The sequence below is a fragment of the Lepidochelys olivacea genome (genome assembly GCF_965140295.1).
Source record: "Lepidochelys olivacea isolate rLepOli2 genome assembly, chromosome: 14".
Taxonomy (NCBI): domain Eukaryota; kingdom Metazoa; phylum Chordata; order Testudines; family Cheloniidae; genus Lepidochelys; species Lepidochelys olivacea.
Window position 1 is genome coordinate 9,310,975 of NC_140424.1, and position 25,055 is coordinate 9,336,029.

Below are 25,055 nucleotides of genomic sequence, written 5' to 3' on the forward strand. Positions count from 1 at the left end.
TGGGTCTCAGGTAACTTGCTGCCAGCTGGCTGCTGGGTGGTGGGCTGGAACGTGGCAGCTTCCATGAACCTTGTGGGCCCGTGTTTGAGACCCGTGGGTCATGACACACTGATTTCAGTGGGAACAGAGTTAGGGCAGTGCTAAGCCCTCTTGAAAATCCCCCTGTAGGCCTTAACACTGGGATGCAGCACTCTCTTCTCCTGGTCGCTGTCTCCAGTGCAGTCCATGTCAGCAGCAGCCAAAAGGCTCTTTGAACATAACAACGTTTGATAGTCCCATGAACTGAGTGTGGTTATCTTGGTCTGCTTCCTACTGCTAAGGTGGCCACATCCCACCAAACACCATGGCCCTTGTAGGCTGGACTGGAATGAGCCTTGGAAATGCAATCCCTCGCTCCCCTCTTTCCGGGACAGAAGACAAAGGCAAAAACAGTTGTCAGCAGGTAAAATGTCTCTGAGTTTATCTTCCCACCTCAACCCGTGTGCCCAAGTCATCTGGTCTGGTGGTCAGCGCAGCCTGAGAGTGGCCTCTGCTGAAATATGAACAAGACACAGACAATTAATGGCACCCAGAACTAATAATGACCAGGTGTGCGTGATGCTGAGAGCCAGACCCTTTGCTACAAAGCCAGCTTAATAGCCCAGTTGAGGATTCCCCTGGCCTGGGGGACCACTGGGCAGTGTAGCTGGTTCTATGCCACTGCCCCTCAAAGCCCCCAGTGAAGGAGGCATGGTTGGATGTAGGAACATGAGGGAGGGGTGACCTGTCTCCTCTCCACCCCATCCCCTCCCCTCCCAGAAGGATCTGGGGGAGGTGGTTTCCTTTAATAAGAGTCCAAGAAGCTTTAATGAAAGTTTGTCTTTTCAACACACAGCCTGTTTGGGCTCCTTTTTGGGGGAAGGGAACTGGGAAATTCCCCAGTCACTCACCGAGTCCCAAAAATCTGTCCCAGGGCATGGTCCCACAGCCTGGGTGAGCAAAAAAGATTCCTTCACATAGCCTCTCTTATCAGCTTGCAGTTGCCCTGCCCCAGCTAACACCCTTGCAGCTTCTCAATGTGAGTAAGTCAGTCGGGTCGGTCCAGTCTCTTCCCTTCCCCACCCAGGCCTGCTTCAGCTCTCTTGCAAGGAAGCAGCAGCTTGAGGTTCCTTTCCTGCACCAGGTGTCTCTGGTTGGCCCCTTCAGCAAGCCTGCTCCAAGCTTCAAGTCTCCTGCAGGTCAGCTCCCTCACTTCCTTTCACTCCTTCACTCTCTCCCCGAGCAAAAGGGGACATGGTTAGAGGGCCTCTGTGCTCCAGCTCTTCCTGACTACCAAAATGGCCTGTTGGGGCCATGGGGAGCCAAGTGTAATGTAGAACAATCCCTGGCCAGCCTCAGAGCTCAGGAACTGCAGAGCGGAAACCACAAACCTTTGCCTTGCTTCTTCCTCCCCACCCCAGATACTGTACTGAGCAGAGCTTGGCTAGTCAGAAAGACTGGGCCCTGAGACTGCACAGCAAGCACTTGGGATTTAGGATCTGTCTTGATTCTGCATTCAGTTACATTCAGGGTATGTGGCTTTCCCCCCACATTCTCCTTTGGCTCCGGGCCTTTGACCCTCCTCATGTTCATTCCCCTGCTGATTCTATCTGTCAGTTTTGTGAGCTATTTTCAGCCATGCCTGTGAAGCCCTCTTATAGTTGGTGCCTCCTTTGGAACATTTCCTGCCTGCAGCCAGGAGGCTCTGAGTGCCGAGCCCAGCTGACCAGGCTGGCTACAACTCCCCCCCACATACACACCAATACTCTCTGCAGCTTGAGAGTTATGGTGATGTGAGTCATCAGACCGAAGCATCACCGAGCTTCCAAGAAACAGGAACACTGGCCAGCACCAGAGGATCAGGTTCAATAGTGTCTGTGAAGCTCCCAGAGGCTCTGGTGAGGACAGCCATAGAAATGCTCCTAAGTAAATCTCTTGTTTGGCCATGATTTTTAAGCTGACATTGTCCCACTGGTCATGAAGCGACAGGGGGCAGACTGATCCCTAGGCTGTCACAGATGCCAGCGCAGAAGCGGCTTGTCTCCCCTCTATTCAGGAGATCTGGGGGCCAGTGCAACCCCCAGGTCAGTCTAGAGCTGCCCTAAGTAGCTGCAGGGACCCCACTTGGGGGTCCCTCTTGGCCATGCCCAGTCCCACCCACACTCTTCTCTGCCCATGGCTGCTGCACTTGGGCAAAGCAGCCCTACCGCCAGGGATATTCCCTGAGGGGGCCTACCGCCAGCCTAGCTGGCATAAAGAGACCACAGAGCAGTGATGAACCAGACGCAGAAAGTCCAGTTTTCTGGAACTCACCACTAGTCCTAGGCTGTCAGAGGCTGGGAGATGACTTCATTCAAAGCCGCTGTCCACTCCTTCTGCTCCCTGTCATTTTCACACACAAACACAAACTTCCTGTGTGGCGTGACTATGGTGAGCCCAGCTTTCCACCTCTTCCCTGTGACTCCTCTGGGCAAGTCAGCCTGGACCTCATATCCCTGCTCTTTGCTTCCAATAAAAACTCGGCCCAGTTCAAAGGCATCCTAGGTAGGAGAAAGCAGGACAATCATGGATCGTATTACAGGGGTTCACTGCTCTCAGGGGTAGTACCGTGCTGTCATCTGAAAGGCAGAAGCAATAGGTTCCATATGGAGGGGAAACTGCCCTGGACACAGAGTAGGTGGACCCAGGGGTCAGGGAAAATCCCTGAGATTTAAAAACTCAAAAGCATTCTCAAAATAGGGAACTCGGGAACTGCAGATTTTGGAGCTGGTAGGGGCAGGCTTGGTAATACCAAGACCACAGGGAGGACGTCCTGTGTTTAAAACACAGCACTGGGGTCTATTCCAGGCTCTGCCTTATTGTTCATCTTACCCTAAGTACCCTAGACAGCTGCTACCCAGGGACAGCCAAACTTTCAAAAGAGCTCAAGGCCACTCATCTCCAAGTGATCCGCTCCTGACATGCACAGCTCTCTTGAAAATCCAGCCATTCACTACGGGGCCCAAATGGGTGCTGAGCTTGTGCTGTTCCTGGAGGGTGGGTGGCACAGAACCCCCAACCCCCTACCTTCCCTCTGCAAAGGGGCTCCACTTACAGAATGAGTGCTCCTCTTACCAGCGGGTCTTTAAAGTAGAACAGGTTCCTCTCCTGAGAGTCCAGGCTGAACCAGCGCTTCTTAAAGGCCTCCTTGTGCTACAGAGAGAGAAGCAGCTCTTTAATGATCTGGCTCCCAGGAACAGGGGTTCTGCCACTCCTGGCAGGCTTCTGGTATCCTGCTAACGCTGCCCATTGGCTCAGTTTCAGTTCCTCAGTGTAACGCAGTTCTGTGGTTCACCATTGTGCCCAGAGCCTCACTTCCCTTCTCCCTTGATGTTAACACGAGTGACTTGTGCACATTCTTTACCGAGGTGTAATCTTCAGCGTGAGGCAGAAATGGAACTGAGCCACTCGTTCCTCTGTGCTGAGCTAGGCAGGCCCTTCTCTGGGGCTTGCTGCAGCTTCTGCAGAATTTAGACTTTCATTAAAAAAAACAAGTGTCTGTAGTCCTCCTGGTTGGGAACCTTCCAAAGGTCAGGTGCCATGGTGCTACCTGCAGGCAGACACACTGAATCACCTGTTTACCCTGAAGTAGCCTAACAAACGCTACTTTCAGACCAGCATTATGTGCTTCACTGCTGATCCTTTAAGCAGTAGCACGGACTCAGGATGGAGCTTGAGTGTGTGTGGGGAGCTAGGGAATGTCAGAGAAGCAACAGAGCCTTCTCCCCTTGGTTTCCAATCTGACACCGATCGTGATGCCAGCAAAGAAAACTGAATTCCCCCATTTCACTTACTGAACTGGTGGGCTAGGACAAAGGGCCTACATACAAGAGGAGAACAGATGAGGGCAGAGGATTGCATTAGGCTGATCCGCATTGTAATACTTCTGCTATACTGGGTATTACATGGTGATACAGACCTGCAGTTAACAAAGAAGATCATGATACAGCCACCTCCTTGTGCTAAATAATATAACTTTGCAATTCCAGGAATACTGCCCCCAATTATTCCATCACACTTTTAGTTTGCCACACCGTAGAAGAAACCCTCAAAGTTATCTTCATACAGAAATAAAACAGGATCCCAAAACACTGTATAAACTGAAATGCAGTCTATGCCAGGGGTGGCCAAACTTACTAACCCTCTGAGCCACATATGACAATCTTCAGAAGTTCGAGAGCTGGGGCACACCTGCTGGGAGCCAGGGGTTGAGACGTCAGGCACCTGCCAGGGCTCAGGGCTTCAGCTGCAGTGGGGCTAAAGCCCCGAGCCCTGGCAGGTGCACCCCGCAGGCCCGAAGCCCCAAGACACACACACACACACACACACCCCTGCTGGGCAGAAGCCCTGAGAGCCCCTTCCTTGCTGGACAGAAGCTCCTACTGCACCACCCTTCTGCAGGCAGAGGTCCTGAGCTTCCCCCCCTCCCCTCCAGTCTGGTAGGTGAAGAATGGGATAGGGGTGGGGGACTCCGCGAGCCGCATTTTAATGGTAAAAGAGCTGCATGTGCCTCACGAGCCACAGTCTGGCCACCTTTGGTCTATTCCATTTAACTGGGGCTCACTTAAACATGACTCCTAGCAAACTGCTTCATCATAATCATGGCAGTATTAGCAAACACACTACTTCAGGGGAAGAGTCATGTTTGGCTAGTGCCAAGCATTTACATGGTGCTTAACCAGGTATGAAATTCAAGTGGAACTACCTTTGGCCCTGTTTTCTCCATATAGCCTTCTTTGGAATAATTCCTTGTAATCTTGGGTATGAGCTAGAAGAACAGAGACATTGGTTACCAGCTCAGTCACACCAGCGTTCTCTTCTAATTTGTCAAAGCAAATAACCAGCAGGGTTTTGCTTGCTTATCTGTCTGTCTACTTAATAAAAGGAAGGAACATATGTTCGTTCTGTTAAGGGTCACATTTTAAATGGAGACCATATTTTAGCTCCCACGCTTGATCTACCTTTGTATACTGTATGTATACAGCATGTTCCCCACTTCTATGCTGTCCTGAACACTCCCTACCAAAACTTACCTGCTAAGTGGTACTAAATGAGCTGTTGTCTGGTTATACTGAAAATGGAGAAGCTAACCCTACCTATGCTTGATCAAAGTGAATAGCATGTTGGAGACAGAAGAAATACACACACACGCAGAGAGACAAACTCTGTCATGTCAATGGGAAGGAGAAACACCTCAACTAAAATGCAGAAATAACCTAGAAGCTGCCCAATTGATTAGCAGACTCCACAGGGTGTCTTTCCGCTTACGGGAGTAACATTCAATATTACACCTCTGTGTACCGCTGACCATGGAATACTCCACTAGGAAAGGACCTGTGCTTGCATCAACAGGAGTATGAAGGGGGTTAATGGAGTCTAGCCTAGGTGCCAGAAGATTGAGAGTAACTAGCCAGTGGCAGCACTGGAGAGGGAGGATGAGAGGGCCTGATGGGATGCATGGAAAGTCAGACTGTAAGTGACTGACAAATATAACGTGAGGGTCACAGCACATGGACAGAAAGAAAATGGCTAATAGAGAAACAAAAATTCTTGGTCAAGCCATTAATTCTCCATTATGGGCTAGAGAAGCTTAGAAAGAAACGTCTGGTCACTTGGAGAAAGGATGATATTTTGCACTTACACAGTGTCTGAAGGTTCCTTTAAAGAAATCACTGAATGATGCTTCACAAGACCCCTCCCCCTCAGGTTGTTCATTATTACTAGATGGGTAAATTGGGGCATGGAGAGATGAACTGGCTCAGCTGAGTAAGCAGCTAAGAAGAGAACCCAGAAGTCCTGGCTTCCAGTCCCTTGTGCTTGCCATTAAACCTGACTTCCTCTCTTTATTTGACTGAAATATATTTCTAGTAAATGAATCCCAAAAAAGAGGATCCCCAGCAGTTCAGGTTGAAAGATCCTCAGAACGTACAGAGCCATGGAGAAAACAGATGTATGGTCTCCCAGTAGGTCTTGTCTAAATCAGCATTACAGAACCACACTCTCCAAAATGGCCTCTGTATGTGTTTGGGCTGCAGTTGTTTATACACAAAAGTTACAGTTCCCACACAGAGGAATTTTTCCCCATACCCATCAGGTACTTCGATATCTAAGTACTCAGTCTGCGTGCATCAGGGCCAGCTTCCCACATGACACTGCTTCCACATGCAGATCTTGCAGGCAGAAGTTTGGTGGCCAGGCTGATGCAGGCTGGAAATTAGGTGCCATATGAGTCTCTATTAAAGCCCATAGTTGTGGTCCCTCCCAGGCTGCAAGAAGGGAACATGAATGCAGGAGGAATTCCCAATGCCATGCTCTTATTGAAGAGGGCACAAGCACAGAAAGGAAGATGATGCTTTTCCACACTTAAAGCACCTTCAGTTCTCACCTCGGCCTCAGGAGCGGTGGGGAAGGTGGTTCTAAGGTAATGGAAACGCGCTGCCCGAATGGCATTGAACCAGTCAACAATTTCCTAGGGGAGACGGCAAATACAGATGTAATGACAGGAATAATGTGGTGGGATAATGCTGCTGCCTCTCTAGAACACCTGTCACCCAAAGGATCTGCAGGTTCTTTGCAAACATTTATTGTTTCTTCCAGCAGCGCCTTGGGGAAACTGAGGTGCAGAGACAGTGACTCGCCCAAGGTCACATAGTGACTCAGTGGCAGAGCTGAGAAGAGAACCCAGGAGTCCTGCCTTCCAGTTCTTTAACCATTAGACAACATTTCCTAGAAAAAACAAGCTATGCAACAAGCATGGACTGCCATTAATGGGTAGTAGCACACGTTGCCTGTGGTTCACTTTTGGGATGAATGAATGACATTAACATATTACAAATATAAGGTATATTAATTATCATTATGCATAATCATAGAACCATAGGAACACAGGACTGGAAGGGACCTTGATAAATCATCTAGTCTAGTCCCTGCACTGAGGCAGGATTAAGTATTATCTAGACCATCCCAGGCAGGTGTTCATAATAAATTTGAGAACAATGCTATTTTAGTCACTGTTACAGCAACACCTGTACTGGGATCAGGTGTTGTGGCTTGTTCTTTATGTGTTTCCAAGACATCCCAGATATTAATAAAACATCAAACATCAAGAATAATTTAGAAAATGCCCTTTCAAGAAGATTCTAGGTATAATGGGAATATTCCTATTGGGATACTGATCAGAATCTAACTCACAGAGACTGTGGGAATAATTTTTAATTGATTCAATGAGCACTTGCTTAAAACCTTCTGAATTTGGATTTGTCTTGGATGTGAGTACATGGCTTGAGGGCACTGGCTTGGGGAACAACCATGCTTCTGAGAAAATCAGAAAAACCTCTATAGATTTGATCTAAGTCTGAGAGTTGTTTTGGAGAGAATTAAAATGCAAAACATGACGATACTCATGAAAAACACTGTATAAAATAGAGACCATCACAACGCTTCCTTGAATATAACTGCAGAATTGTATAAGTCAATTATACAAAGTTAGGTCCCAATCCTGTGAAGACTCATGCATGTGATTAACTTTTGGGACAGTAAGTAGACCCATTGAGACTAATGACAGCACATGAAGTAAGCATGTGTAAGTCTTTGCAGGGCCAGGTCCTTACTAGGGTTGCCAACTTTCTAATCGCACAAAACCGAACACCCTGGCCCCACCCCTTCCCTGAGGCCCTGCCCCTGCCTCTTCCCCAAGACCCTGCCCCCCACTCATGACATTCCCCCACCCTCACTCACTTTCACTGGGCTCGGGGAGGGGGTTGGGGTGGGGGAGAGAGGGAGGGCTCTAACTGGGGGTGCAGGCTCTGGGTTGGGGCCAGAAATGAGGTGCTCAGGGGGGTGGCTCTCGGCTGCAGCGGGAAGTTGGGATATGGGAGGGGGGATGGGCTCTGGGCTGGGGGTGTGGGCTTTGGGCTGGGGCTGGGAATGAGGGGTTTAGGATGCAGGAGGGGGCTCTGGTTTGAGGGGGCCTCAGGGCTGGGGCAGGGAGTTGGGGCTCAGGGTTGGGGCACAGGCTTGCCTCTGGAGGCTCCTGGTCAGTGGTGCAGCAGGGCTAAGGCAGGCTCCCTACCTGCCCTGGCACCGCACTGCGGCCCAGAAGTGGCCAGCAGGTCTGGCTCCTAGGTGGGGGGCCAGGAGGCTCCATGCACTGCTCTCACCTGCAGGCACACCCCCCCCCCGCACGCAGCTCCCATTGTCTGCGGTTCCTAGCCAATGAGAATGTGGAGCTGGTGCTGGGGGCGAGGGCAGCGCGTGGAGCCGGACCTGCTGGGTGCTTCTGGGGCACAGTACAGTGCCAGGACAGGTAGGGACTAACCTGCTATAGACCTGCAACACTGCTGAGCAGACTTTTAACAGCCCAGTCAGCAGTGCTGACTGGAGCCACCAGGGTCCCTTTTCAACTGGGCATTCTGGTCGAAAACGAGACACCTGGCAACCCTAGGCCTTGCAGAGCAGCAGGAGACAGACAGCAACGGGTACTTGTAGCAATTCTGCAACTATAGTCTGCAAATCTCTTGTGATTTCAGATGAGATTGAAAGAGAGAGATGCAGAGACATCTTCCATGTTACAGACCCAAGGTTCAAGAGTCTACCTTATTAATTACAAAATCAATGTGGTGTTTACCTTTCCACTTTCATGAAAGACAAAGAGGTTCCTTGTCTGACCTTCTTTGCTGTATGTGATCTGCAGCCCATGAGGGTTTCTGATTTTCTCCGTCTGGAACATTGCGTTCAGATCCTTTACGCTGATCACAGCTTTTGGACCTTTAGACTGTGGAATGGAAAATGTCACCGGGTCAGCAGTGACTTTATGGAGGCTAATCAAGAACTATGGAGACAAATGACCAATACGCCCCTAGGGAGCTGCAGACCAGCTTCCTGCAATGTCTGAAGCTGGCAAGGGCACTGAACTGACCACCCTGCACTAACTGAAGAAGCCTGATGCCTTGATTACCTGCGTCACGTATAAACCACATTTTGCTCTAGAGAATGACTTTTTTCTTGAGAAATGATGCTGTGCAACTCCAGTCTCTCCAGTCTGATTGTCTGGAGAACCATAAATTAGAGGTTGCCATAGATGGTAGAGACGTGTGATGTGGGAGGAATGAGGTGGAGTGCAGGGTCCTATGCATGTGCATCGAGAGAACTCTGCTGGTAAAACCAGAGGTGCCTCCTGACAGCAGAACCCTTCTTCCTCTTCCTGCTCAACTGCCCAAGTCCCTTTTCCATGGTTCACCAAAGAGACGGGGATGAGGCTGCCGGGGGGCCAGAGGAGGTGGGGAGAAGGACCAGGTGCTCCCAGGTAGGACGAGAGCTGAATCAGACATCACAGATGTTACCTGGCACAGGATCCCCACCCCCCTCCAAATGCAGGGTTGGGCCTGGCAGCAAAGTCTAGGAAGCAGCAAAACGTCCAGCGGTTGTGCCTACGGGGACAGTGATGGTGCACTGGTCGGACTGGGCACTCACCTCTTTGGTGTAGTACTTCAGCACGCCTTCTGTTGCTGACAAGAGGAACCGCCTCTTCAGGAACTGCCTGCTGTCCCGCCCCCGCTTCCACAGAAATCCTTCACGGCTGCCTGCAGACGCTAACAAGAGCAAGGGCGCCTCAGTGCTAGAGCCAAGGCAGCACTCGAGCCGGGCAGTTTGTCTAAGTGGCTTTCTAGGTGCTCATTTCACCTTGGAACTATGGAGCAGTGGAGGGCAACCATCTTCCATTCAGCCTGACACCTAGGACCCAATCCTGAGAAGCACTGGATGGCTCCTGGGAGGGGGTGAACCTCCTGGAGGTCGGTGAGAATTCCTGAGCCTAGCACCTTTTGGGCACTCCTGCCATCTAACTAACACGGATGACCTTCTTCCATCACTTGAACGTTCTCTCTTCACAGCCTCCCCTTGGCCCTCCCCAGACTGAAAGGCCCCTTTCTATACGAGGAATACTAGACACTGGAATGGAGTGGTTAGAGCAAGGACTTGGAAGTCCGGACTCCTAGATCTTACTCCTGTTACTTCTTTTGCAGGATCTAAGTCAGTTCATGTACTCACGCTATGCCTGCTGTACAATGGGAAATCTGGATGCCTCACAGAGCGATGGGGAGAATGACTGACTGTTTGGAAAGCCTTTGGGAGCCTCACGGGGAAGCACAGGCTGTGGCTCTCCTACTGTTCTCTGTTACAGTTCACAATCTCCCGGGTAGAGCAAAGATCGGGACTGGAGTTTCTCCAAACGACAGAAAGTGGGGAGTGTGCTTCCTTCTAACCCTCGTGGTGCTGCTCTGTATTTCTGCTGAGAGGGTAACTAAGATCAGGCCCGAAGGGAATGTCTAGACTGCAGTTAAACACCCACGGCTGGCCTCTGTCAAATGACTCAGGCTGTGGGGCTATAAAATTGAGGTATAGACACTGGGGCTCATGCTGGAGCCTGCGCTCTGGGCCCCTTCTCCCAGAGCTCGGGTTCCAGCCCAACTGTCTACATTGCAGTTTTACAGTCCTGCAGCCCAAGCCCCACAAGCCCAAGTCAGCTGAGACAGGCCAGCCATGGGTGTTTCACTGAAGTGTAGACATACCCTGCAATGACTTGACCAAGGTCACAGAGTCAGCTGGAGAGCTGGGAATAGAAACCAGGTCTCCCAACCCCACCACTCCAACAACCGCCCCTGCTGCTTCCCTAAACCAGGCATCTGGGTGCTCACGTTGGACTTGAAGTGAGAAAATGCCCGTTTTACTTGCCTAAAGGCCAATCTGAGTGTCCCCATGTGGGATTTCTTATTCTGATGCCCACCCTCAGAAACTGGGCCTCTCAGGTGAGAGGCTTTTGGCTGGCCACTCAGACAGATCAAAGAGGACGAGGGTTTCGCAGCTGACTGAAAACAAAGTCGCTCCAGCTCACCCTCGGCATCAGGCTGACACACACAGGATTGCAGTTCTTGGGACTTTGGCCTCACCAGACTAAAAACCCTCCACAGACAATCACCTGAGGAACCTGTTTCATGGCAGACACTGGTGGCAACAAACTCTTCCCGCTCGTATTTAGCTCTGATCCATTGTTCTTTTAAAACCCTGAAGAGAGGAAATACGGATTAGTTAGATCTGCCTCTGTTCCCTTTCACTGACATTCCACAGCCCTTTCCAGCGACGTACAGAATGAGGCCAACCAGTGCTACCTGAGGCATAGAAATAGACAGCTTCTGAGTGGTGCAAATTCACTCTAATTCCCCTGACTCCAAGGAGAGCAATTGAGGCCAAAGAGAAAATATAACTGGGAAACATTTAGTAACTGTTTGCTTAGGTAACATAGGCTGGTAGGAATGGCTATTTGCTGGCAGCAGAACTAAAATCACGCTCATGTTATTTCTCTGGCTGCAGTTTCCATGCAAGCTGCAAGAAGAATCTTGTTCCCTAAAGGGCAGAGTAATTAACGTGTGTTTTTGTAGGGAGGAGGAAATATAAACAGCAAACAGGAGGAAATGAAAACCACCCGAAGAACTAGCCCAGCTTTCCTAGCTCTTGGATACACCAGAGAGATGCTGCAAAATGGAGTTTGGGGAGTCAGAAACCACTGTTCCTGGTAGGGTTCAACGCAGAGAAATTTGCAGATTCCCTGCCTGCACCGTGCAACCTAAAGCTGGATGATTTGTTCCCATCTTGGATGCTGGGGCTCACTTGGTTGTAAGCAATGCATTGTGCTACGAATCTTCGGGCTTGACTTGAAGGTGGTGTAAATTGACATCGCTCCGCTGATTCGCGGCAGAAGAGGCTCTTATCCTTAGATTACAAGCTCTTCGGGGCAAGGACTATCCTGTTACATGTGTGTATGGTACTTAGCACAGTGGGGCCTTGACCTCTAGGTACTACTGCGACACAAATAATAACTACAATAAGTCACTGAATTGTTGAAAACATCTGGGCCTTAGAGCTGGAAAATGCTCCAGGACACGCTGGAGCCAAATCACAGGCAGCCAAGCCTAGAAAATGAAATTAAGGTAGAGTGTGGAATTTTCTCTGATCGACCCTATCACTGGGAAAACCAGCTCCCCAGTTTGGGACCAATTCTTAAACTGGGGGAATTCATGGAACAAGGCAGGCTTGAAATAGGAAGTGGAGCAGAGCGAGGGGGTAGAGGAAAGAATCATAAAATCGTAGGACTTGGAAGGGACCCTAAGAGGTCATCTAGTCCAGTCCCCTGCATTCATGGCAGGACTAAGTATTATCTAGGGGAACTCCTGTTATGCGGGAACACAGGGCTGGGATTAGGAGTGAAGCCCAGGAGGGAGATTGGGGAAAGCAGGGGAACTCCTATAATTCTACAGCACAGACAGGCCTGAGAATGAGGGGGAGACTATAGAGCAGATTCCAACAAACCTCTCATTTAACCCTCTCTTTCCTACTTTAATTCCTTTAACCTTCTATTTCAGCCGTTGAATCTTCTTAAAACCTCAGGTGACATCTTAGTGCTGACCTCCTGCTCATTCAGAACATGGCCTGAGAACCAGGTCAAGTCCCTAATTGCCTAGCCAAGATTAATATCAGAGCCAGTGACAGAACCCAGGAGTTCCGACTCTGCTAATCAACGACCTGCTCCTGCTACACTGAAGTCAATGCCAAAACTCTCAGACCCAGATCCCCAAAGGTATTTAGGCACCTAACTCCCATTGATTTCAATGGACATTAGGCATTTAAAAATCTTTGAGGATCTGAGCCCCAGTGATTCTACTGGAGCAGAATTGGGTCCCAAGCCAATGGCGTGCACAAGCAAACTTAGTCATGCTTTTACAAAGTTGATGAGTTAATCAATAATATTTAGAACAGGCCTAATCCTAAAGATGGGATCCAACCTTCCAACCTTCCTGAGCTTTAGCACCAGGTCTAGAATTCACAGCCCAGGCCTCTCTCTATTATGAGAGCCAAACTGGTATCCCCGAAACCTATAACCTTTGTTTTAACATCCAAACTCCAGGACTGCTTCCCATCTCTATTAAATCTCCTCCATATAAACGCATGGAACGACTGTACCAGTTTAACAACCTTCAAGGTACAAATTGCCACTAATGGGGATTGAACCTGTGGTTCTTAGGCTCCTAGACACCAGAAATCCCAATGTTTAAGCCATTAAACCACCTCTCAGAGAAAAAAAGTTTACAACTACAGTCCTCAAACTGAATTCACAGCTCATATGCTATAGGAAAGAAGAAGATAAAAACATAAGTCACTTAACAACATACAAGGTATGGGCAAGATACATGGTCCTTTCCACTGCAGCCCTGATGGTCAAGATACATAGTCCTTCCCCTGCATGACCTGACATGCATTCAGATTACCCAACATGCTATTGGGAATTGTTAGTGAAGACACATTTATGGGGGGAAGCAGCAGTTACTGACTTGTAAAGGTTTGCAGCACTGAATAAGATAGCAGCTTACAGGCAGTCCTTGGAATGGGGGATGTAATAGAAAGGAGGGACTTTTGCCTCATATTTAGCCTTGGCACAGAGATTCCCATGCGTCTTCATAAACTGCAAAACAAAAGACGTTTCAGTTAGCTGACTGGCAACCAGAAAAATCTATACTGTGACGTGAACATGGAATGAAACTAGGATCAAATGTAGCATTGTGCTCTGCTCAGATTGTGCATTTTGCCAGCCTCCCCACACCAGTATGTGTTTGTCTCTAGCCATTTGTACTCTCCTCCCTGGGGATAATAATACATACACCTCTCCACAGGGAGTTGGGAGGCTGAATTAATGTTTGAAAAGGGCATTGGGATGCTCAGGTAGAAGACACTATATACGTGAAAACCACCGTGTGCTTATAAAACACAATGTGCACTTATGGGGCTGTATAAATAATACATCATAATACTTTAGAGACACAACACCTATTAGTGTGCTTTGATTTGACTTGTGGGCCAGAGGCACCCCAGAGTTACCAGCAGGGATTAATTTGCCTCCCTGTGGTTTTTGTTAATCTGAGCAGGCTATTTTGGAACATGGGACAGAAAAGGATGTGCTGAAATACAGCAGAGTGGACATGAATTCTTGCTTTCTCCATCTGTACCTCTACTAGATCATTCTCCCAGAAGTCAAGGTGGATGGATTTGACCCTGGTGATTTCAGGAAGGTTGCGATGAATCCCAGAGCAATTCAAACAAATGAATATTCCAAGCTTGTAAGAGGCCCACTCAGGATCTAAACACAAATTGAAAGAAGGCAATAGTGCAATATACAATACAGCATGTAGCAAAACACTGAGAAGAGGACAACCGTATGCGGGGTACATCTTCTAATCAAAACCACATCAGAATCTGCATCAAATCCAACCCTGGAGTGTGTGGAGCTCACTCCACTGCAGTCAATGAAATGGCACCTGCTTACACTAGCAGGGAAAATGGCCCGTTATTCTGCAGCTTTGCAATCAAACATCTGTTTTAAAAATAAATGTGGATGATCAGCTAGAGAGGAAACCTGTACATATGGGCAGGGCAATGGCAGAGTAGAACCTGGGCTCATTATTGGTTCAGCACCTGAGACTCCTGTTTGACCACTGGTGTCAATGTAATGCCAATTGCACAAGGTTGTGGGTGCTCTGCACCACTGGAAATTAAGCCTTTGGGGTACAATTGTCAAAAGCTCCTAAGTGACTTAGGAGCCTAAGTCCAATTCCCAGAATTGATTTAGGCACTTAGGGCTAGAAACACAATAGGAATTAGGTGTCTAACTGCCACTTTAAGCATCTAAATCCCAGAATCAGGCCCCACTGGGTTTCACACAGTGCTGCTAAACCCTGTAGGTACCTATACTCACTCGGGACCTACATTTTGCAGTAAAATTCCCAAGCGCCTACGTTTCTGCCTCTGCACACATGCCCTGCAGCCGCACATGAGGCAGCCAGACACCTAAGCCCCAGAGCAATTCATGAACCAGGGATGATAGGTGTTGATTTGCTTAGCTCACCTGTGGAGCCCAAGGTGGTAAACAGGCTCAGAGCTTGCCTAGTGGATCGGTGAGCTTACACAATATGACAGAGGAGGCAGAACTTCCTCATAATGTTTAGCCCAGTGGTTAGGCCACTCACCCGGATATGGGAGAGCCCTGGTTCAAGTCCCCCTTGACCTGAGGGAGAAAGCATTTGAACAGGGATCTACTACTTCTTAGGGCAGGGCCCTTGTCACCAGACTATGGGATATTCTGATGTGAGGCTCCCTCAATGTGTACTGCTGAAGCTGTTCTGCTGTGGATAATTTTAAAGAGTCATCAGAGCCGGGGGACTGGACCGGACCCTGAGTCTCCCTGGTGAGTGTTCCAACCACCAAGGGTACAGAGTCAGCCTCGCACATATTTGCTTTCTCTCTCTCTTTGTCTGGCCCCATGATCCTTTCACTATTTATCCACAGTGGAGCAGTTTCAACAGGACCAACTGAGGGAGCCTCACATCCGAATATCCCTAGCCCAATGGTTAGGCACTCACCTGAGAGGTATCAAATCTCTTCTCCTCTCAGGCTGAGGGGGGTTTGAGCTGGGGGCTCTCCCACATCCAAGGTGAGTACCCCAGCCTTGGGGCTAAAAGTACTGAGGGACCTTCTGGCCCCCTCCAAAAGCAGCATAGGTGCCTAACCCCAAGAGAGGATTTGCAGCTGAGACTCTCATGCAGAGGAAGGTGCCTCCCTCCAGTCCAGACTTACATCAAGCTCCCTGAGAGGAGTGAGGATTAGGACATATGCCTCACCTTGGCCTCTCCCATTGGCTAGTTTAGGCAGGGAGCTGCCTTGAGTCCTGGCTTTTGTAAATCCCATCACCAGAGTAGCAATAAAATGGACATGTGAAGGCAAGTGAAAATGAGGCTGCCCGAAAACAACATGGCGAAGAGCTGTGGAAGCCGAGCTGAAAAACCTGGGGCACAGCTGGGGAACCACTGAAAGACTTGGCAGAAACAGACAGGAGTGGAGGAGCTTCGTCACTGCCCTAAAGGCCAGAGGCGTAATGGGAACATCATGATGATGATTCTAATGGACTTATCTCTCCCCTTTCATTGTCTAGGGAGCCTAGTCGGTGAACTCAGGCTTTGTGGATCACAAGTGATTCTCTAGGCACCTCAAAGTTAGGCGTGGCGATGCTCAGTGTTGCCACGCCTATGTTTCTTTGTGAATCTGGCCCATATCGGAGCTTTAGTGGGGGCCCCCAAAACTGAAACACTGAATAGTGACCAGTTAGACAAATGTTGGATTCAGCTTCTGTCCACCAGTTTTCCCATCTGTAAAATAGGGGTTATGATGCTTACTGATCTTTAGAAAAGACTTTGAGGTCTATGGATGAAAAGCATAAATACAAAGTATTATTATTGTTATTACTACTATTATTATTCAACACCAGTGTGAGGACTGAAACCAAAGCTGTAAAGGGACACCGTCAACTTAAAAATCACCCTCTCTCTGATTAGTTTTCACTGACCTTTGCTCCAAGTCACACCAATGGTTACTATCATTGAAAGAGACTGGGGAGAAAAAGTGTGTTCCCTTTGTGTTTTGACAGCATTTAGCATATCATCAGTTTCATTGGTCCCTCTCTATACTCAGTCCACCGCCCCTGTTGTCTGTGTGGTTCTTTCACACAGCACTAGCGGACAGAAAACATTTAAAACAATTAGAAAATGTGATTGTAAAATCACAGAAGGGGCAAAAGGACTAAGGGACAGATGTACAACCACAAACTACTTTAAATAATTTTTTTTTTATTGACTAGATAGGTAAATGAACACTGTCCCTTTAAATGTCATCTGTTGAAGTGTGCTTTGCTCATTTTCACATTCTTTCAGTAAAAGAAGTGAAAAGCCGTGGCAGTTCCCTGCTATTCTCAGCATGGGTTTCAGGAACTTTGTGAAGTAAGATTTCAGAGTAGCAGCCGTGTTAGTCTGTATTCGCAAAAAGAAAAGGAGTACTTGTGGCGCCTTAGAGACTAACCAATTTATTTAAGCATAAGCTCAAAGTACAAGTTAGCCATGTCCAGGACATAGCTAACTAGCACTGATGGCTACAATTCTGATATTAAGTGGCAGCAGGATCCTGATCACTGGAAACACAAGGATGGCTTGGATTGGCAGGACGGATCAGACCCTACGTGGGCTGGGAGCTCTGGGGGTGTGGGTGGATCTCTATAATGTTGTCACACAAAGAGGCAGACTGGAGCTCAGCGCGCTGCACAAGTCACACAGCGGGGGGGGGGGGGGGGAGCACATCTACACTAGAGCTGCTCCAGCTGTACCACTGTAGCACGGTAGCTGGTTCTTACATCAAGGGAAGGGGTATTTCTTCTGCTGTAGTAAATTCACCTCTCTGCATGTAGCGATTCTTCGCTTTGCCTAGCCACCTCTACACGGGGGGTTCGGGCGACCTCACTGCAGCGCTAAGGGCAGGACATTTTTCCCAGCCCAGAGCAAGGCAGCCAGGTGGGTCTACTTTTTAAGTGTAGCCCAGGCCTCACTCTCCAGTCAAATCAAATGCAGGGCTTGGCTGCTGCTTGGGAGAGCAAGAGGGAGAGTGGGGTGGGGGGTGTCCCAATGGGGAAGTGGGGAGTAGAGAGTTGAAGGAGGGACAGGGAGGTCCTGAGTGATGAGAAGTGACTAAGGGCAGACGCAGTCCTGGATAATGGAGAGGGGGAGAGAGCTTGAGAGAGTGGTACAGGGGATGGAGAAACAAGTCCCGAGCAGGGAGTGGGCATATGGGCAAGGGAGGGAGAGGTGGAGTCCTGGGGGGAGTGGAGATTCAATCCGGGGAGGGACAGGGATTGACAGACGGCGGGGAGAGGTAGCCGTGGGGCAGCCCATGCGGCTGATTGCGCCCTAGGGACGTTTCCTCTTACCGGCTGTCCCGCAGTCTGCGCACTGGGCGTTCCCTGTCCCGGCTGCCCTCAGCACCTCTAGCAGCAGCGTCTTGCTGAAATCCGGCTCCACCATCCTGCCCCTGGCCGCTCCGCCCGCGGACGGCCACACGCTGCCGCAGCCCCGGGGCTGCTGGGGGCGAGGCTCCAGCCTAGCCCGGCTGCACTTCAGCCTAGAAATGAGGAAACGCGACTCCTGCTCCGGCCCGGGTGGGAGAGGCTCGGTCACCGCCCATCAGGGAGCTTCCTCCCCCCACCCCGGCCCTCGGCCCCCCCAGATCACAACTGCCCCCTGCCTCGGCAGGACGCGCCCAGGGAGCCCCGCAGCCCAGCGACTGCAGGGAAATCCTTGTGCTGGTGGCGGGACAAGGCTCGCCAGGGCGAATTCTCGGGGTGGGGGAGGGGGGCGAGAACAGAACAGACCCCCCCCCCCCAGTCCTGCTTTATCCTGCTCTCCTGGTTACTGCAGAACGTCACTCACCCCCCGCCGGCCAGAGGAGAGCTCTGGGGTAGTACTGTGGGCGGCCCTCACAGGTGGAGCCTAGGCGGGTTGGGAGCTTTGGGGGCTGCAGTTCACGCATCAGACCCTGGGAGCTCTGGGGCTGTGGCTCACACAGATCAGACCCTAGGGGGCTGGGAGCTCTGGGGCTGTGGCTCACACAGATCAGACCCTAGGGGGGTTGGGGGCTCTGGGGTTGGGGCTCACACAGATCAGACCCTAGGGGGCTGGGAGCTCTGGGGCTGTGGCTCACACAGATCAGACTCAGGGGGGCTGGGAGCTCTGGGGGCTGTGGCTCACACAGATCAGACCCTAGGGGGGTTGGGGGCTCTGGGGTTGGGGCTCACACAGATCAGACCCTAGGGGGCTGGGAGCTCTGGGGCTGTGGCTCACACAGATCAGACTCAGGGGGGTTGGGAACTCCTGGGCTGTGGCTCACACAGATCAGACCCTACGGGGGGCTGGGAGCTCTGGGGCTGTGGCTCACACAGATCAGACCCTAGGGGGCTGGGAGCTCTGGGGGCTGTGGCTCACACAGATCAGACCCTAGGGGGGTTGGGGGCCTGGGGTTGGGGCTCACACAGATCAAACCCTAGGAGGGTTGGGAGCTCTGGGGCTGTGGCTCACACAGATCAGACCCTAGCCGGGTTGGGGGCTCTGGGGTTGGGGCTCACACAGATCAGACCCTAGCCGGGTTGGGGGCTCTGGGGCTGTGGCTCACACAGATCAGACCCTAGGCGGGTTGGGGGCTCTGGGGTTGGGGCTCACACAGATCAGACCCTAGGCGGGTTGGGGGCTCTGGGGCTGTGGCTCACACAGATCAGACCCTAGGCGGGTTGGGGGCTCTGGGGTTGGGGCTCACACAGATCAGACCCTAGGGGGGTTGGGAGCTCTGGGGCTGTGGCTCACACAGATCAGACCCTAGGCGGGTTGGGGGCTCTGGGGCTGTGGCTCACACAGATCAGACCCTAGGCGGGTTGGGGGCTCTGGGGTTGGGGCTCACACAGATCAGACCCTAGGGGGGTTGGGAGCTCTGGGGCTGTGGCTCACACAGATCAGACCCTAGGCGGGTTGGGGGCTCTGGGGCTGTGGCTCACACAGATCAGACCCTAGGCGGGTTGGGGGCTCTGGGGTTGGGGCTCACACAGATCAGATCCTAGGGGGGTTGGGAGCTCTGGGGCTGTGGCTCACACAGATCAGACCCTAGGCGGGTTGGGGGCTCTGGGGTTGGGGCTCACACAGATCAGATCCTAGGGGGGTTGGGAGCTCTGGGGCTGTGGCTCACACAGATCAGACCCTAGGCGGGTTGGGGGCTCTGGGGCTGTGGCTCACACAGATCAGACCCTAGGCGGGTTGGGGGCTCTGGGGTTGGGGCTCTCACCCTGGGGCTAGGGCAGTTGTGGCATTGCCCCACTCCCTTATGTTGCGCTACTCCCCCACCCCCCCGTTTGCTGGCAGTACAGGGGAAGGCCACTGCGGGGAGCCAGGCCCAATCTCTCTTCTGCCCGGCCCCGCCTGAGGCCGGAACGTTTCTTACCAGCCGGGGGGGCCGGGGCCTCTTTGCCCTGACCCACCCGGAGTGAAGCGCGGCCTGGCTGGGTGGGCAGGATGAGTTTCAGCGCCTGGCTCCCGAGCCTCCTCCGGAGAGGTAGAGATTGGGGGGAGGGGGTCGGTCGGTCTGTCTGAGTGGAGAGGGAGAGATTCCGGGGGGAGGTGTCGATCTGTCTGGTGGGGGTAGAGGGAGAGATTCCGGGGGGGGGTGTCGGTCTGTCTGGGGGGAGAGGGAGATTTTTTTGGGGTCAGTCTGTCTGGGGGGGAGGGAGAGAGTCTGGGGGGACGTGTTGGTCTGTCTGGGGGGGGGAGAGGGAGAGATTCCGGGGGGGGTCGGTCTGTCTGGCGGGAGAGGGAGATTTTTTGGGGGGTTACCCTGTCTGAGGGGACGTGTTGGTCTGTCTGGGTGGGGAGAGGGAGAGATTCCGGGGGGGGGAGAGTGTTGGTCTGTCTGTCTGGTGGGGGTAGAGGGAGAGATTCCGCGGGGGGTGTCGGTCTGTCTGTCTGGGGGGAGAGGGAGAGATTCCGGGAGGGGGGGTCGGTCTGTCTGGGGGGAGAGGGAGATTTTTTGGGGGGTCAGTCTGTCTGGGGGGAGAGGGAGAGAGTCTGGGGGACGTGTTGGTCTGTCTGGGGGGTTCAGTCTGTCTGTGGAGGGGGGGAGGGAGAGATTCCGTGGCGGGGTGTCGGTCGATCTGTCTGGGTGGAGAGGGAGAGATTCCAGGAGGGGGGGGTTGGTCTGTCTGGGGGGAGAGTGAGATATTGTTGTGGGGGTAGAGGGAGAGATTCTGGGTGGGTCGGTTTGTCTGGGGCGAGAGGGACAGATTCCAAGGGAGGGTCTCTCTGTGAAGGAGTGGCCCACCCCCTTTGTGCCAAGTTGGGGGTATCTGGTTCTGGGTGGTAGGTAGCAGCAGAAACCTGCTGCTTGGAAGTTGTTTGGGCCTGGTTGCCCTGCGTCCAGCACCGGCCTGACACACTAGTCCTGTTGGATTCCTTCCTAGGGGCTGATCAGATAGCAGTGAGCACGTTTTGGGGTGCGACAAGGTTGGTGAAAGAGACATGCTCACGAGCCCCACAGCGGTCTTCTTTCTTGTAGCTGGAAGCTCATCTCTTTCACCCACAGAAGTTGGTCCGGTAACAGATCTTGCCTCCCGCACCATGTCCCGCTAATTTCCTGGGACCCACAGGTTACAACTACACTGCAAACAACACTTTCTGGTGATCTTTTGAGACCCACCCACTTACCCTGGTCCAACACTAAAATAAACACGCAGAGTTAAGCCTCTGCCTCTCTCCAATGCTTTATTGACAGCCTCATAGTGTAGAGGAGGCCTCTGACTGGTGTGGGATTTGCCCTCCCAGGCCCATGGGTAACACTGCTCTTCTGCTGCTGCTCTTATTCACTATTCCTTGATGAATTTACCTTGACAGCCCTGTGGACTAAAGTGGTCCATTTGCCTGCAATAGGCAGAACAATACAAACCACACTTCTTCCCCCATGGGCCTCAAGCCAACCTTGGTTCAGAGGAGTAACCTCGGTAGCTGAGGGTAATTCAGTCTCCATGCTCCTTCCCTCCTTAGCATCTGCTGCAGCTAGCATCTGGGGAACAGCCAGTAGCAGTTGTGAAAGTGATACTTATCCCCTAAGAAACAGACTGAAACAATCAACTCATTTCACAGGTCATTGAACATCTATCCACTGGGTTTGGGTCATTACTTACCAGGGCTAGATTTAAGTGGGGTCATAGAACAGTGGCTCATTAATGGGTGGCAATAAATGTCAATAAAAAAACCCATCAACACAAATAGCAGAGGAAGTTTAAAATGATTGGTGGCCCTTTTCTTGAATTCTTAATTTTTCTATAACCTGTTTGAAATGCTAGATTTCTGAAGCCAATTTTAATTAACAGGAATTAAAAAGTTGGCCAATGCTTTTTTTTTTTTTGTATGGCACAGAAATAAATTTGTGAGACGGGCACCTCACAATGAGGTATTGATGTACGTGTTCGGTAAGTTAATGAAGACATTGTTTTAACTCATTTTTTCTTCAGGAAGGTATTTCTTTCATGTCCCTTTGGGTTCATGTCAGCTTCAGCCCCTGCACCATTCCTGGTGTCAGAAAAAATCAACATCTGCTGTACAACAGAACTGTGTCAATTCCCCAACAACGAATCAAACCTTCAAGACACCAGAAGATGCACTCTCTAATTTGTACTCTTCTGAACAACAAGCTGTCATCCTGCAAGTGCTCAACACAGCATCTGAGAGAGAGCTTTCCACCATTAAACTATTACGAGGACGAAAATCTGTCAGCATAGTTAAGCATAGGGAAAAATATGGACCATTTCAGAACTTGCAGAGTTTATTGAACGTGCCTCTCTTTCAATATAAAACTACTGTTAAGGTGTGTAACTTTATCCTCAATCCGTCTGAGAAAGGAGATAGAAGAGAGAGAAAAATACAAGACACCAGGCCTGCAATGAGGTTTATTAAACCTGAAATAGAGAGAGAGAGGTTGGAGGTATGCAACATTTTTAATTTGATTTTATCAAGAAACTACTCTTATTTTCAGAATAAACTTATTCCCATAAATCAAACATTTTAATAATTCATCAAAGAGTAGATATAATACATTTCTTGTTAAGTGGTATTTTCCCCAAGACATCAAATATTTAGTACTTAGTGTTTTACATCTTCAAAATGCAGAATAATTTTTTTTCTCATTTTCAGACTTTAGATAGCATTGTGTCTGTTGTTTTTGGCACCCGTAAAATTGCATGGGCTCATGTTGATCGAAATCTAGCAGTTCATGACTGGCAACAAGAAGAGTGTGGTAGATTCATGAAAGGAACCTATATGCCAGCAGTGTATCTGGAAGAAGTAAGTAGCATATGCTTGAGACTTTAATAAACATCAACTCCTCCCCTTGTATCTCTGTTAATCTTAAATTGCTTATTCTTAGGGCTGCTATTGTACAGTATGTAAAAATTGACTTAATGTTCCAAGGCAGGGCTTTCATTTTAGCAATTCTAAGCTGTATTTATTTTGCTAGTTTGATCTAGTTAGAAATCCTTCAGAGTTCAAAAGAGACCCTAAAAACATTTGTAAAGTAGAACTGTAACTACTGCAATCAACCTTTGATAAAGAATCTAGCAGGTGAGTAGCCCAAAAATTTATCCCATAATTAGTGTGTGCAGGACTTGAGTTGCAGACAGAAATGGAAAGGCTGTCTTCTTTCTAACACTATTTTTTTTGATCTCTGCAAGTACAAGACTCTGCAAGAGAGATGCACCCATTCCCACCCTCTACACTGCAGGTAGACATCTGTGACTTGGGCTTGCAGGGCTCAGGCTGCAGCGCTGTTTAATTGTGGTGTAGGCTTTCTGGCTCTTGCTGCAGCCCCCTGCTCTGGGACCCTCCCACCACACAGGGTCCTAGAGCGTGGTCAATTAAACTGCTCTGCGTCCTGAACTCCATGAGCCCAAGTCATCTGGCATGAGCCAGCCATGGGTTTTTAATTGCAGCTAGACACACTCTTAAAGTACTTACAAAAACTAAGGCTGAGCTGCTTGTCACGGTCACTCTACCACAGTATTTATAATCTGACATCTTCTCAGCACACTTTGTGTGTGCCAGAGGACTGGTTAACTTTCTCCCATTTTCACCGTAATTACAGTTTCTTTAAATTTAGACTCAAGTGCTCTTCAAAGTAGTACAGGAGCAGAGCTTGTCAAAAATATGCAATTTGGACACTTTTTAAATTGAAATTCCCACAAAATGGGTAAAGGTCTCATGAAGCCTACATTCCAGTTTTGACCAGACAGTTACTACATAATTTCTTATAAAAAACACCTTCATATTTGAGAGACAATAACTATGAAATCTTGTGTTGATTTCTGGTTTAAATGAATCCTTGGTGCTAGCATTCATGCTTATTTGTTTCCCCCTTCTAGATTTCTTCAGTAGTTTCTAAGATTCCTGAAGCTGATCTTTATATTCTGGAAAAAAATGGACTGTCTGCTCAAAATACAAATCTCTTTCCTATAACATTACATCTTCGCACTGTGGAAGCTATGCTGTATGCCCTATTACAAGAGACATTTATGCAAGATGGCCAGCACAAGGTACTAAGTATGGCCCGAAGCACTGTAGGAAAACACTTTGGACTGATGGTAGGAGACTCTCGAACTAGTGGAATGGACCTGGTGAAACAGTTTCTTTTACAGTCTGTTACCCAAGAACAGCCCCGGTTGTCCTTTCCCCGGAATAAGGTGGTATGTTACAGAAACCTATTTTCTTCAGTCACACAAAACAGAGTTGAGGAGATGTGTGATTCATTACTACAGGCTCTAGCCTTCTATGAACTTTTGTTAAATAACACTACTTAAACCTTTTGCTGTTATGAGCAGAACCACAATAAACTTAACTCTAATGTTTTGATCAAGTATCAGATACTGACTGACATTAAATGTTGTGCTGATGAGCAGAAGCCAAGTTTACATGTGCTGTTCACTGCTATCTATCAAGGCAATCTGTTTTTTCTGTATTCAAAATATCTTTGGAAGATGTGTATGTCACATGAGGCTGTAACCTCAGCTGCAGCAGCTCATCCTCCAAATGAACAGATGCTGATTTTTATGGCTTTTCTACACACAGTTGTTCCTGATTATGTAGACACATATTCTGGAATAAATCCAGAACCATTCCACGTGTAGACAAACCCTTGTCTACAATCGAGTGTGATATGTCTTCCAGAGTGATTGTAAAATAAGACCTTCCCCACCCCTCTAGTCACAGCTGTAGCAGTATCGGTCTACTTTCTTCCTCCAGCCTCTCCACATGCCCCAGTGATCCCATTCCCTGATCTCCCTTGTGCCCACTCCCATCCCCTACTTTACTCTTTTCCTTAACCTCTGACTCTCCCCCCACCATACAAACATGTTTTAGTCTCTCCCATCTTAAACAAATCCACTCTTGCCTCCACTTGTCTCTCCAACTACTGCTCCTTCTCCCTTTTGATAGATACTGCTAAACTGGGACTGGCGGTGAACACTTTGGACTTGAGTGACATGTTCCAAGGGA

General features: G+C 49.8%; 2 protein-coding genes across 2 annotated transcripts; one reads left to right on the forward strand and one right to left on the reverse strand.

The window, feature by feature from the left end:
• Positions 1–394: 394 nt before the first annotated feature.
• Positions 395–18,179, reverse strand: ADAP2 (ArfGAP with dual PH domains 2). The gene is made up of 11 exons (XM_084648383.1): positions 17,909–18,179; positions 14,112–14,242; positions 13,479–13,570; positions 11,033–11,118; positions 9,529–9,647; positions 8,684–8,830; positions 6,443–6,526; positions 4,763–4,825; positions 3,133–3,210; positions 2,332–2,558; positions 395–532 (listed from the first exon to the last, which is right to left on the reverse strand). The coding sequence occupies exons 1-10, from the start codon at positions 18,000–18,002 to the stop codon at positions 2,340–2,342; spliced, it is 1,113 nt and encodes a 370-aa protein (XP_084504509.1). The 5' UTR covers positions 18,003–18,179; the 3' UTR covers positions 395–532; positions 2,332–2,339.
• Positions 18,180–19,929: 1,750 nt separating this feature from the next.
• Positions 19,930–24,506, forward strand: TEFM (transcription elongation factor, mitochondrial). The gene is made up of 4 exons (XM_084646611.1): positions 19,930–20,073; positions 22,025–22,494; positions 22,704–22,853; positions 23,927–24,506. Exons 1-4 carry the CDS (start codon positions 20,034–20,036, stop codon positions 24,359–24,361), a joined length of 1,095 nt encoding a protein of 364 aa, XP_084502737.1. The 5' UTR covers positions 19,930–20,033; the 3' UTR covers positions 24,362–24,506.
• Positions 24,507–25,055: the final 549 nt, after the last annotated feature.

Excerpts from the sequence above, each read along its gene's own strand:
- ADAP2 (XM_084648383.1), bottom strand. The coding sequence starts at position 18,002 with ATGGTGGAGCCGGATTTCAGCAAGACGCTGCTGCTAGAGGTGCTGAGG. Across the intron at positions 13,571-14,111 it reads GGGAGAATGATCTAGTAGAG|TTTATGAAGACGCATGGGAA; the intron begins GTACAGATGGAG and ends TTTGTTTTGCAG. Across the intron at positions 9,648-11,032 it reads CCATGAAACAGGTTCCTCAG|CGTCTGCAGGCAGCCGTGAA; the intron begins GTGATTGTCTGT and ends TGCTCTTGTTAG.
- TEFM (XM_084646611.1), top strand. The coding sequence starts at position 20,034 with ATGAGTTTCAGCGCCTGGCTCCCGAGCCTCCTCCGGAGAG. Across the intron at positions 20,074-22,024 it reads CCCGAGCCTCCTCCGGAGAG|GAAGGTATTTCTTTCATGTC; the intron begins GTAGAGATTGGG and ends TTTTTTCTTCAG. Across the intron at positions 22,495-22,703 it reads TAGAGAGAGAGAGGTTGGAG|ACTTTAGATAGCATTGTGTC; the intron begins GTATGCAACATT and ends TCTCATTTTCAG.